Raw genomic sequence first — 12,852 nt, 5'->3', positions numbered from 1 at the left:
CAAATGTTTGTTTGTGTTGAAGTGACATTGTGACATTGCCACCTATGGAGGTGATATCTTGCAGCTAGTGAAAATGAGAGGAGCTAACAAAGTCAGCCTGTAGGTCACACATGTTAGGCCTGCTGCGCATGTGCATGTTAGCACATGTGCAGTGCGTCATGTAGAGATGTGTAGATTGACTGTAGGGGGCTGGTATAGGAGTAAGGCAGAAAGGACAACCCAGGCAAAGAAAAGCTGTATGTAACAAAGGTTACTTCTTGGCTGATAAGAAGGAGGATTCAGTGTGTGTAATATCCCTAAAAGGAAGGAGCTGTAACTTTCTAAAAAAAGGTTTCTTCTAGAAGACATGAAGAGTATTAACCTCACCTGAATTTCTTTTTTGGGTTTCCTTAACTTATTCAACAAACCTAACTGTTTTATAGACCATTGTGCCAGGAATCTCCCTAATTTTAATAAAATTGCTTTCAGTAGACTCAAAATCACGTACCGCTTTGTCTGCATTTAATCATTGTCCAATTAGATTCATTTTCATATACCTTTTATTATTTTCGACAAAGAGCTGTTTCTACCTTAGACTGGATATATTCGCAGTGACATGAATGAACACTGAAGGAATTACACTCTTTATTGGCTCGACTTTTCAACAAAGTTGGTTACCCTTTGGTTTCTACATAAACTGAACAATTAAATATTGCCTTACTATATTTCCATATGGGCAATCATGTACACCAACACCCAGTTTGTTGCCAATTAAAAAAAGATTTTGGTTATTTTAACTTTGAATAAGGTCAGCAAAAAATAAATATTAGATGTTAAAAATATGTTTCTTTTAACATTTCTCTGTTAGAGAAAGTAAAGTAAACACGTAATTTTGAATCCCAAAAACAAACAGTTTTCTTACAGAAAAAAAGACAAAATCATAAAGATACTGAAATTGCTTAAAGTGTAGTCCAAGCATTTGCTGATGACCAATTTCTTATGGCAGACATTTTGTCTTTATGTTTTTATGTTATAATATTAATTTATAATGCTATGTTTTCTTTCTCTATAGAAGAACTTACAAAAATTGTCACAATTTCCTCGATTTTGGATTGAGTGGGTCATATTCTTTGTAAAAATGTCCCTTTTTAGACAATATTTTACTTGCTATGATAATGTTAGCTGCCTGCATACTTTACTAAGTCATATTATACAACACACAAGAAAAGGCGTTAATCTCTTTCAGTGTATAATGATCATAGACTGTAAAAATAATAATGATAGCCAAATAGAAATTGAGGTTGCCAACAGTCACTTATGAGTAATATGTAATAACGGTTTATTTTGATGATAAATGCCCCAGCTGTCCTTTAGATTTGTACTATCTATTGTTTCTTCAAAAGCTGATAAGTTTAAGTAATTCATTAAAATTACTAATTGTAGCATAGCAACATGACTTATAACAGCATTGGTGCTTTCCATCCTGAACATGCTGATGATGATAGACACAAAAAAGTAAGGAAAACAGCAACCTTAAACCTCAACATTAACTACAGTACACAACTAACCCCACAAATATAACTCCTATAGCTTAGATCAACTTTAAGCTTTTACCCTTTTATCTGCAAGTGTCATCACATTAAAATCAGAGCAATATATCAGACAATCACTGTTACAGTCATGACAATAACCAAAACTTGTGTCTTTTTATTAATCTTTTAAACCTTTACATGTTTTTGTTTTTGCATTTATTCTCTTTTAACTGTCCTGCATTTTTCTTTATAGGCTTGCCTAAAAAAGTTTGTCCAGCAGGTGTCCCCATTAAGACTACTTCTCTGTCCGTCATTTCATTTTTCACCTGTTCACAACTGGAGATGGGTTAATAAAACACAGCGAAAAGACTAATGTCTAAAAAACAACGTCACATTATACATACATTTCATGTATCATAAATGGAGAGTTTGATGAGGGGTCTTCTATTATTTATTGTTTATGGAGTTTTATAAAAGTACAAACAGAAGTACTCCCTGTACTGATTGTAGATATGTGTCTATGTCAGTGTTCATATCTGTTCATCTAATAAAGAAGTGGAAGGAACTTTTTCCATGTCTTCCTCAACTCCTCTCCAAACATCGCTAACACAAGTCAGGCACAATGAATTCATGAACCTGCAAGTGCCTCCTGTTGCATCCATTCAAACTGTTTGACCATGTTTCTCATTATGGACTCACAGCTCCAGTCAATCAGCTCCCACTCTGCTGCATAACCAAACTGTGGTAGACGAGCTATAAAACAGGGGAGATGCTGAAAAGACAGAGAGTTTAAGACAGAGACAAACAAAAGATGGCTGACAGAAAAACCAAGGCTGGGAAGCTCTTCATGTTGGGTAAGATAAACTCAGCTTATTTATTTTATTTATTTAAGAATCATGTTTGCATGTCTATGTATAATTGACAGACATGACATAACACTAATATAAAAACAATTTAGGGGTTTAAAGCATTGTATGATTACTAGAACCAAAAGCAGCTCAGCACAGATACAGTTTTTAAGTCTTGATTGATTACACTCCATTGTGATGTCTTGTTACGTCTTGTATCCTGTCATGTAATGTAAGGGGTAATGAGCCCAGCAAAAGGACAGTATAGGATGCCCCTATGACAGAGTCTGGACATGGAGGGTGATAGTAAAGGAAGGGATGCAGGTGGTGGGGTGTAATTAACAACTATTGATGGATGCTAGCAAGCTTATTCTAATAACCTTAACCTATTCAGTGATATTCATTCAGTTAATTTTACTACATGTATTCATAGTAAATAATATTAAAATTCCCAAGTCATGTGGGTGTGTGGAAAGATTAAACACTTGTAAAGCAGTAGAAAAGCAACCTGCTGACCAGTTTGGCTGTCTCAGGGGGCAAAGTATTTCTATCTCAGTTCTCAAGGGCTTGGCTGCTGCTGTTGTGGATGTATCTTGCCTCTACATAGATTGTTTTCTCAACAAATAAAGCTAAAATGAAAACCGTGTATAATCTCCATTATTTCCCTATTCCCCATAGTGTTGAATATGGCTGCCGTGTGCAGCGCTGTCCCAGTCAGTGACCTGCTGGATCGAGCCTCTCAGGGCTCTGACACGCTGCACTCCCTCAGCACCATTCTTACACATGAGCTGGTTAGTTTTCCTGATTTTAAGTGTGTGTGTGTGTGTGTGTGTGTGTGTGTGTGTGTGTGTGTGTGTGTGTGTGTGTGTGTGTGTGTGTGTGTTTGTGTGTGTGTGTGTGTGTTTGTGTGTGTGTGTGTGTGTGTGCACTATTTGGAAGATGTAAGGGTTAAAGGTAAAGCCTGTTTCAGCATAGAGAATTGTATGTGGTTGTATTCAAAGTGAAATATTTTTTGGCCAGGTGATGGTTAGGGTTTAGTTGTTAGGGCTAACCCACCCTAAATTCAATCACATCTCCCTAGCAGGACTCTCATTTCCCGCCTATAGGCCGGGTGATCATGCCCCGCCCCTCAATGTGCCACACCTCCTCCCTGCTGACGCCCATTGATAAGGAGCAAGCCCTTCAAGTATCCGTAAGTGACTTTATCTACTTTTTTAAAAATCCTTCTTTTCTTTAGCTTGGACTGGTATACCTGATTTTCTTCCATTACATCTCAAGTATTCTTCCTGCTTCTTTGATCAGCGCTTCATGTCTCTGGTTTCATATGTACCCAAACAAACATTGAAGCTCCTGTGTGCAACCTGGCTTGAAGGTGATTTTTGGCACCAAAGTTGCACATCTTATAATTGTTTATTTTGCATTGATTATAATAATACAGAAATATTCAGATCTGTCACTAATGTTCTAGTATGCTTTGTCAGCCTAAAAGTGGCTCTGTCACATCTATCTACTATCTAATCTTTTATACTTACTGTCCTCTTGAGGCACACTGTTGTAATTAAAAGACCTTTGGAAGATACTCTTTGTTGTAATATCTGCACAGCTATAAAATAAGCCATTTTCTGTATTAACCAGTTTTTATTGTTTGATTTCTCCTCAGGAGTCAGACCTGCTCTCATTGGCTCGTTCACTTCTCAAGGCCTGGGCAGACCCACTGGTGGTCCTGTCCAACTCTGCTAACGACCTTCCCCACCCAGCCCACAACAGCATATCCAATAAGATCCAGCAGCTTCAGGAACACTCCAAGAATCTGGGAGACGGCCTGGATATTCTCTCTGGCAAGGTGTGCAAGACTTATAAGAAAATCCCTTCAAACTTTCTTTTTCTTTTTGCTTTGGTTTAAAATGTTTAAACTTAAATGTCCATTAATGTATCATTCAGATGGGTCCAGAGGCTCAGAGCATCTCCCTTCTGCCCTACAGAGGAGGAAATGACATCGGCCAAGACAAGATAACCAAACTTACCAACTTTAATTTCCTGTTGTCCTGTTTCCGCCGGGACTCTCACAAGATTGATAGCTTCCTGAAAGTCCTGCGCTGCCGGGCCGCCAACATGTGCTAAAGGTTGAGACAGGTTGCTTGACTCTAAGGGTCGTATTTTCTCAAAGCTTCTATTGCCTACTCACTTCAGATTAGAGTGTTTTACATTTCTGTTTTGTTAAGCTAATATTAGAATTTCAAAGTGTTTGGCATTATAGGCTTGCAGGAGGGAAAAATAAGTTGGAGTTTAACAGGAATCATCAATCAACATTGACTTCACAGATCATATTCACCATCATGGTAAATACTGTACTAAACCATTTTAGACATTTTTAGAGAGGGGCAGTAGCAGCCTCATTAGCCTAAAGGTTTATTCTGTAATTCAGCTTTGCTAGCGGGTTGGTAACTTTCTTTAGAACAATCATACACTCCACCAGATGTTTCCAGCTGGTCTGGCATGTCTGTATTTTGGGCCCAAACAAATTGGTAAATACTTGTTGTTCCCTTATACTAAAGCTTTATACCCTCGAAGCCAAGCTGCCGAAGGAGATTTGGTCGTGGCAGTCTGAATGAGACATATGTAACCCTCATCACCCACACTGGGACGAAGGGCTTCAAGGTTGAAGAATGTTCTCTTCCTATCTAACGCTTGTCTGATGACTAATTGCATTTGCACTTCTTGAAGGCATTTTAAAGTGATGGCTTTATAATGCAATAGTTCTTAAAAAGTTGTATGCCTATTAAAAAAGCATCTCTTGCAAGTATATTTGTGTGTGTTGTTTCTAGAAAGACAGAAAAGAGAGTGTGTTGCAAAATAAAACAGTCAGTAATGTCATTTTTGAATGTTCTGGTTCTAAGATAGCTCTAATATAACTTTCTGCTCAAATGTTCCTGACCTATTACTCTCTGCCACCAAGCTATAGTTTTCAAAATTAAAAACAACAGTTAAAGTGAAAACAAAATCCACACCCAGTTTCCAAAGTTTCCATTTGATTTAAAGAGCAGTGAGAAGAATCTACTGTTCAGATTCTTAAAATTATGTCCTGCCAATGGTTGCATTAAATCCTAAAAACCATGTTGTTTTTAAGGAGTAGTAGAAGAAAACATAATATTGCCCTAAAACAACTGTACATATCATTAAGATGTACTGGGCGCAAATGGTTGAACCCTCTGAAAATTTTTAAAGAAATCACAATTTTATTGGTTCTGAAGGTTTGACAAATCTGAGGTCAGATGTGCACAGGCACACACTATCGGCCTCAGTGCTCAGGCTTCTCAAAGCAAACTTCAACTGTTCAATAAAAAAGTTAAACCAACTTATCATCAAACACCTCTCCCTCACTGAGATCCAGGATCCTTTCAACTCCTCCCCTCTTCCTCGCCTCACCCAGTGCCGAACCTGCAGGAGGAGCGTGAAAATGGTATGTGGTCCCCTGCCTGCCATAGTCCCATGAGTTGCACCCTTTAAACAATTGGGCAATTTTCATGATTGGGCATGGGACACAAGCTTAGGTTTGATCACCCTGATCATCTTTGATGAGGGTGTTTAGTGTTAAAAGGCCGAAACACCCTGTGACTCAAAGGTACACTACTAATGACATGTTTCATGATTCTTATGAGTCCCTGACCCTTTCCTTATCCTGTGGGTCCAAGTCCATGACTTACATTATTTATTAGAATGGTTGTTTCTTACGCTTTTGATGATTTCAGTCCGTGACTATTTTTAGACTATTTAAGAATCTGTTTGTTTGCCTGTAAAGCATTTTGGTCAGCCTCAGTTATGTTTAAATGTGCTATAAAAAAGGAACTTGATTTGACCTGAGTCAATGTTTGCTTGGCTGATCTGTCTCCCCTCTTTTGGTGTTGAAAGTCCAAAACCTCCACTGATTTAAAGGTACACCACTGAAGATATGTCACAAAATGTACTTTCTTCTTTCCCATGTCTGAGATACAGCTCTCATGCCACTTTCAACATCAAGGCAAACCTCATGTGTATACCACCCATTATCACAATGGACAGTTTTCCATCATGTCCCTTGTTTCATGATTCATACAGTAGACTGGGCTTATGTGAATTCAGAAAATGTGTTTGAGTGTTGTGTGTGATGAGTGAAATCAAACTTTATATAAGAAAGTGACTTGTGTCCTTGGGTTCCCCTGTAAGGGAACCACTGACCCTTGGCCCATAAAAAAGCCTGAGCCGGCCCTGCCTATCCGGGTTGTTTTCACACTGAGCAGTCGCCCCCCTAAACTGAGGAGAGCTGGTGGCGACCCGGAGAGCTGCAGCCAATGTCGGCTGGGTAAACACCTGTCTGTCACATTGAACACACTTCGCGCTGCCTCCTGCCTGTCTTTTGGAGCTGCTGCTATGAAGAATAAACACAACCAACAGGTGAAGGTAGCAGCGGCTCAGGACGGATTCGACATGTCGAGCTTCGAGGTGACTCTCCAGCAACTCAATGATCTATTGACGGATGACAGCGGCTTTTACAGCTGGCCGACAAAACACTTCAACGAGGTTTACCCGAGGATCTACGTGGGCAATGCGTGAGTGACAAAACTAGCCTACGATATTTCATATTGTTTCTAAATAGAAATAGGCTATCTCGAAAAATAGGCTATTGAAGAATAAATTGCTTTTTATTCTCATAAAAGACGCACCGTTATCAATCCTATCCTTCAGGATCACAACTGACATCTATCAAGTACAAATTATGTATAGCCTATTTAATAACACTCTCTGATGAGGATTTCTGACATCATTCTGCTTCTGAATATTACAGGAAAATACATGTATGCCATGGTTAGAAATAAGGAACTCAGTGCTGGACCTTCCGAAACACTAAATCATTCATATGAAGTGTTTTAATCTGTGTCATATTTAAAGAAATTGTTTAAACCCCTGTCTGCAAAAAATCCACACAAGCAGAGTCATTCCGGTTGCATCAGATGCCTGTTTAATTTTTAAAGAGTTAACTGTGTTGTAAAAAGGCAGAGTGGGAGGAAGACAGAGCTAGAAGATTTTAAGAAATAGCTTGAGTTTTTAACCAATTATGCCCCTTGAATTCAAACATCCAGAGTGACCTACATTTCAGTGCAATTATCATTGTGAGACATCTCTGTCGCTTCTAATATTAGCCTAAAATAGAATGCCTACCATTCTCTACATGGGATCATCATTTAGCCTACTAAATAAATATTTTACCACTAAGGAAAACATGAAACTTGCAATTTAGGCCATTGGGAAAATGTTAACTTTGTAACAAGGTGAAAAAAAAGTGTATCTAACGAGAATAAGCATTTTTTCCAAAAAGTTTAAAAAAAACAAAAAAACAAAAAAAACATTATGGGGCGACTTTACACCTTACATTGGCGTTATTGTAAACAAACATTTAACTTAAAGAAAATGATGATTTTTAATCTACTACAGATTTATTTCTGTGGTTCTGGGTGAATCCATTAAATGTAATGTGTTAAAAATAGATTTATTTAAAGAAGGCTGCTTATAACAGGGACTTTTGCAATATACGTTTACAGTTAAATCATTTGCTTGTGTAACGCTTTTCTAGTCTTACACCGCATGTCACATCTACCCATTCACACACTGATGGCAGAGGCTGCTATGTAGTGAGACCATCAAAAGTAACTAATCCACATTCATACGCCACGACAAAGCAGCTGGAGCAATACAGGGTTAAGTGTCTTGCCCACGGACACATCTGACATGTTGCTGCAGGAGCTGGGGATCGAACCCTCAATCTTGCAGTTGAGAGACGACTCACAGCCACAGTAATAACACCAAACATATGTGGACATTCAGCTCCATTGGGAATAAAACCAACTTTACAAAAGTCATAAGCACAGATTCACAGAATCACAGATTTATCAGGAGAAAAAGCTAGCTCACAGACATTTAGCAACATGGAGTACACTATATTGAGCTTCACATCAGGCTAGGACACATGTTCTGAATATTAAATGGTCAGGTCTAAAAGCTTTATTAAAGGAGCTTTTAGAAGATTGGTTTCCCGCACAGTGAATCATAGTGGTGTATTTTAATCAAGAAAGCCTCTCCAGAGCCGTCATAAAGGAGTCATAAAAGAAGGAACAGAAACACTCCTATCTGTTCTATCAGAGCAAATGATTGAACAAATATAGACTAGAAGACGCTAATGCATCAACACTTGACGTCAGTAAAGAAAACATTTTTCCCTTGAATTTCCCTCGGGATCAATAAAGTATCTATCTATCTATCTATCTATCTATTTACGATGCATCTTTTCGTCTGAGCATATATATATATGCTAAGATATGCTATATATATATATATATAATCTATCCTTGTTCTACTCTGCACTCTGCAGTCTGGAAGCGTGTGTGTGTATGTTCAGAGGCATGACGTTGCACCAGTGTGCACCGGCTCTATTTTTAGCTCTCCACATCTGAGAGGCAGGAGGTGCCAAGTGGAACAGCAAACCCAGAGATTCACAATGAGAAGCTGCAGAATCTCCATATCAAAGTAGGGTTTTTTTTATGGAGGAAAAAGAAAAGGGGGAAGGACAAATAAAATCCTTCATTCCAAGGTGCACACAAACTGTTTAAAGAAACCAAACTGACTTAAGGGTGCACTAGAAAACTTCTCCTGTACTGTACTAAAGCACAATTGCCCCAACCCTCTTTATTCCCCCACTGTCCTGCACTGACACTGCTCCTGGACTACTGGTTACCTGTTGTAACGTCGTAATACAGCACATCCATGGCTTTATGTTATTGTGATGCCTCCAGAGAAAAATAATAAAAAGGGTCACACAGTTCAGTCTGAACATCGGGGAACAACACAGAGAAGATGACATTGAGGCATATTTGGAGTCTTTTTTTAAAAATGCAGAAGCACAAACTATTAATTTGTATCTGTTATGGTATCACTTTCTTAGTAGTAGGCTACTGTAAGTGTGAAACAACCACTCAAGTGTATCTGTTTGCTTCCCAATATGCTGCAGGTTTGTGGCAATGAATGTGATGCGTCTGAAGCGTTTGGGGATCACACACATCCTGAACGCAGCAGAGGGAAACTCCTTCATGCACGTCAACACCAATGCTGAGTCGTACGCAGGGACGGGTATCATCTACCACGGTGTAGCAGCCAGCGACACAGACCACTTCGACCTCAGTGTTTACTTTGAGGAGGCTGCAGACTTCATTGAAAAGGCTATGGCTTACAAGAATGGAAAAGGTCAGAGGATAGCGGAGCCAGATATAACTGAAGCTGAATTATTGTTTTTTTTTCTCCCTGTTTAATATTTAAACATTTTTAAAAGATATAACTACTTTTATTATTACTCACTTATTCACCGTTAAAACTTATATCTAAAATACCCCAAGACAGAGTAATAATTGACATGTAAAGTATTTGTGAGTGCTAATGCTAAAGACATTGTGTGAGTGTTGTGTTTTTTAGAGCCAGAATAGTGAACCATACTCCAAAAAGTCAGTGTGTGTTCTACTGTAAGTGCTTGTTCTGTTTATGCAGCTTATACTGTAGTTTATTTGTTCCCTTGTTTTTCATTTAGTCCTTTTTTCTCTTCATCATTGCTTCTACTGTCTTTGTTCTTTTTTCTGTACAGAACTTTCTTTACACAATGAAACTCCCCCAGAAATAGGAAAAGTAGTTTTTTAATAGGCTTAGAGAATGTAGAACGCAATTGGCACATGGATCACATGTTGACCTATTTAATCATTAGACACAATATTTTAAAGGTCCCATGTGATTTTCTGTTTTTTTGCTCTTTAATGTCTTTTCCTGGAAAACACATGGAAACGCGGCTTCTTCTACGTGCTCTTGTTAGCAGTAGCCGCATGAAACGCTCGGTCCCTAGCCCCCCTCGTTGAAATTGTGTGGAGTGACATCACAAGACAAAGACATCACTGATCCAAGTCCATTGGCACGTTGTAGCACAAGCTCCACTCGGACTGACTGTAGCATTCCCAATATGGTAAAAGGGCGGGACATATCGAGAACAAAGCCAAACAACTTACCAATTATGAGAGACCCTGCTTTTTTTTTTTGGTTTTCTCTTTGTGGGTGCTCAGAATCGAGAAAATACTAATAATATAAAATTAGAAATACAGGCAGATGAGAGAGCCTGCATGGAGCAGCAGTACACTAACAGTATGAAAACAGACACTTTTTTCAAACATTACAGTTTTAGTAGACACATAAATTAGATATATGAACCTCAAAAAGGGCATAATATGGGACCTTTAATGTTTAAAAAAAAGCATTGAGGCTGCACTCTTTGATAGTTGTAGAAACACAATTTGTAAAAATAAAAAAAAAATCATTCATTTCTAGTCTGTTGAAGCACAGTTGTTTTTTCTACAGCTGTGATATCAGCCTTTATCATGTCCCACTAAACTTACAAATAAGATTCACGATACAACTGTTGTTGATTTGATCGATGTGCCTTTACTTTCTTGCTGCAGGTAAAGTGTATGTTCATTGCAGGGAAGGCTACAGTCGATCCCCGAGCTTAGTCATAGCCTACCTGATGCTTCGCCAAAACATGGACGTTCACACCGCTCTGGCCATGGTGCGGCAGAAGAGAGAGATCGGACCCAACGACGGCTTCCTGCGGCAGCTCTGTCTGCTGAACCAGAGGCTGGCTGCTGAGGGGAAGTTCTGGAACAAATGATGCAGACCAAGAAGCAGATAGACCGTCTGTTCATAAGTACAAAAGTATGTGCTTACTGCACATCACTATCTTTCACTTGTTCTCCAGCTTTAACAAGCCACACTTGTGTGACAGAATGTTCTGGAAGTGAGGGTAGAAGACGATGAAACTCAGTTCAAGACTGACAGCATAGAGTGTATGTTTATAACTCACACACAACCGTTTGACGTGTATTTCTAGCTTTTTAACCGTGCTTCATCCAACACTGGTGATGTGCTGATTATATAATGTAATGTGTAAATCCAGGTCCACAAAAATGTGTATTCATGCACTTTAATTATATTCCAAATACTACTGTAGATTTATAAGTATTTATTTTCATGTTCTGTGTGTTTTCACTAATCCAGAAGACAAAATCTACACTTTACAGGTTTGTTAGTGTAGATTTAAAGACACTTATTGTGGACACAGCTAATAATATTTCATATTATTATTCAGCCATCTTCCCACCGTCTTCATGTCCTCTCATCCAGGCGATGTTGTCTTTGTCTTGGCCTCACTCCCGCACACACTGCCAAATCTCTCTGTCCCAGCCAGATATCTAGTGGACACTGTGATTCTTCTCATATTGAATCAGATTTTCAGGATAAAACAGGATGATAAGGACATATTGTTGTCTGGTACGTTTAATGTAAAACAAAAAGCAACCCTGCCCAATCTTTTATAGAAACTGCACTCATGACCGGAAGCCTGCCTACAAATGTTACATGTTGTTATGGTGCTTTATAGGAACCTATAGGCCAATGCTATTTTACACAGCAGACTATATTAAATTAAAGAGCAAGCTTGACCTACATTATTGAAACAAAGAAGAAAAATTGGGAAACGTATTATTAAATATGTGCACGCTGAGGTAAGGGGTCTTTCTTTGTCACTCAAACACTGCCAAGATTGTGATAAAGGTTTGCCACTTAATTTATTGGATAACGTAAATCAACTTTTTACAGTTACGCGTTTACATAATTTAAGTGTGTCGGTGTATTTGAATTTTTATATCGTGCCAAAGCATGCTTTTTATTTTTTGTCTAAGCAAAAGTGTTTGTTTTCGTTCAGCACATACTGTATGTAGCTACATTAGCGAGTCACTTATCACTCTGTGCATTATAAGGCCTGTAACTTCTGAATCATCATGTGCATTACTGAGTAGGATGTGATGTTATTGGTCATGTCAGTAGGCTCTCATTAAGTCTCAGGATATGAGATTCCTTTTATGAAGTGCACTTTATCCAATGACACTTGTGATTGTTGTTGCTCTCTTTTCATGTGTTGAGTAATAAACAGCAAAGAAGTTCCGTTTGTTTTTGGAGATCTTTGATTGAAGAGATGACGTTCAGCGAACACTTACTGCACGTCAGAAGTTGACTGTCATATATTCTATCTGTTGTTTAAATAAACAGCATCTCACTCTTGTAACTTTAAAACTCAATTAGATGTAACTACGAAAAAACGTAATAGATCAGCTGAGACAAAAGAAATCTGCTAAGCTAGGCTAGTTTTCTTTCAGTTTGTATTTTCAACTATCCCAAAATGATTTCCTTAAAGCTCCTGTAAGGTTTTCTTTTTGACTGGTCATGAAAAAGTTGACATTAATTCAGCTGGTCTCTATATGACCTTAAAAAGCAAACAAGACTATAATTGACAAGATCGACTATTTTTGTATAGTCAATGGGCCTCAGATCATTCTGCCATGATGGGAAAAACCTGAGAGGAGGACCCGAGTGCA

The 12,852-nt window shown here is 38.4% G+C and overlaps 2 protein-coding genes across 3 annotated transcripts in view; both read left to right on the top strand.

Annotated features, from left to right (window-relative positions):
* prl (prolactin) overlaps nucleotides 1-4,653 on the top strand; it is a 90,204-nt gene extending 85,551 nt beyond the window's left edge. The window contains exons 2-6 of one of the 2 annotated variants that reach the window (XM_079366624.1): nucleotides 2,321-2,365; nucleotides 3,038-3,150; nucleotides 3,444-3,551; nucleotides 4,020-4,202; nucleotides 4,301-4,653. In XM_079366624.1, the coding sequence (XP_079222750.1) occupies nucleotides 2,323-2,365; nucleotides 3,038-3,150; nucleotides 3,444-3,551; nucleotides 4,020-4,202; nucleotides 4,301-4,480 (627 nt within the window). In that variant the 5' untranslated portion in view covers nucleotides 2,321-2,322 and the 3' untranslated portion in view covers nucleotides 4,481-4,653. Of the gene's footprint in view, nucleotides 1-2,320; nucleotides 2,366-3,037; nucleotides 3,151-3,440; nucleotides 3,552-4,019; nucleotides 4,203-4,300 lie in introns of both variants that reach the window. The other variant, XM_079366623.1, reaches the window with a different exon arrangement.
* Nucleotides 4,654-6,645: 1,992 nt separating this feature from the next.
* Nucleotides 6,646-12,421, top strand: LOC306838192 (dual specificity protein phosphatase 3-like). Its single transcript, XM_079366220.1, has 3 exons — nucleotides 6,646-6,945; nucleotides 9,399-9,631; nucleotides 10,882-12,421. The coding sequence occupies exons 1-3, from the start codon at nucleotides 6,767-6,769 to the stop codon at nucleotides 11,088-11,090; spliced, it is 621 nt and encodes a 206-aa protein (XP_079222346.1). The 5' UTR covers nucleotides 6,646-6,766; the 3' UTR covers nucleotides 11,091-12,421.
* The last annotated feature ends 431 nt before the right edge of the window (nucleotides 12,422-12,852 follow it).

This window comes from Symphodus melops (assembly GCF_947650265.1).
Source record: "Symphodus melops genome assembly, chromosome: 17".
NCBI lineage: Eukaryota > Metazoa > Chordata > Actinopteri > Labriformes > Labridae > Symphodus > Symphodus melops.
The sequence above is the reverse complement of the archived record's forward strand: the minus strand, read 5'-3'. Positions and strand labels throughout refer to the sequence as shown.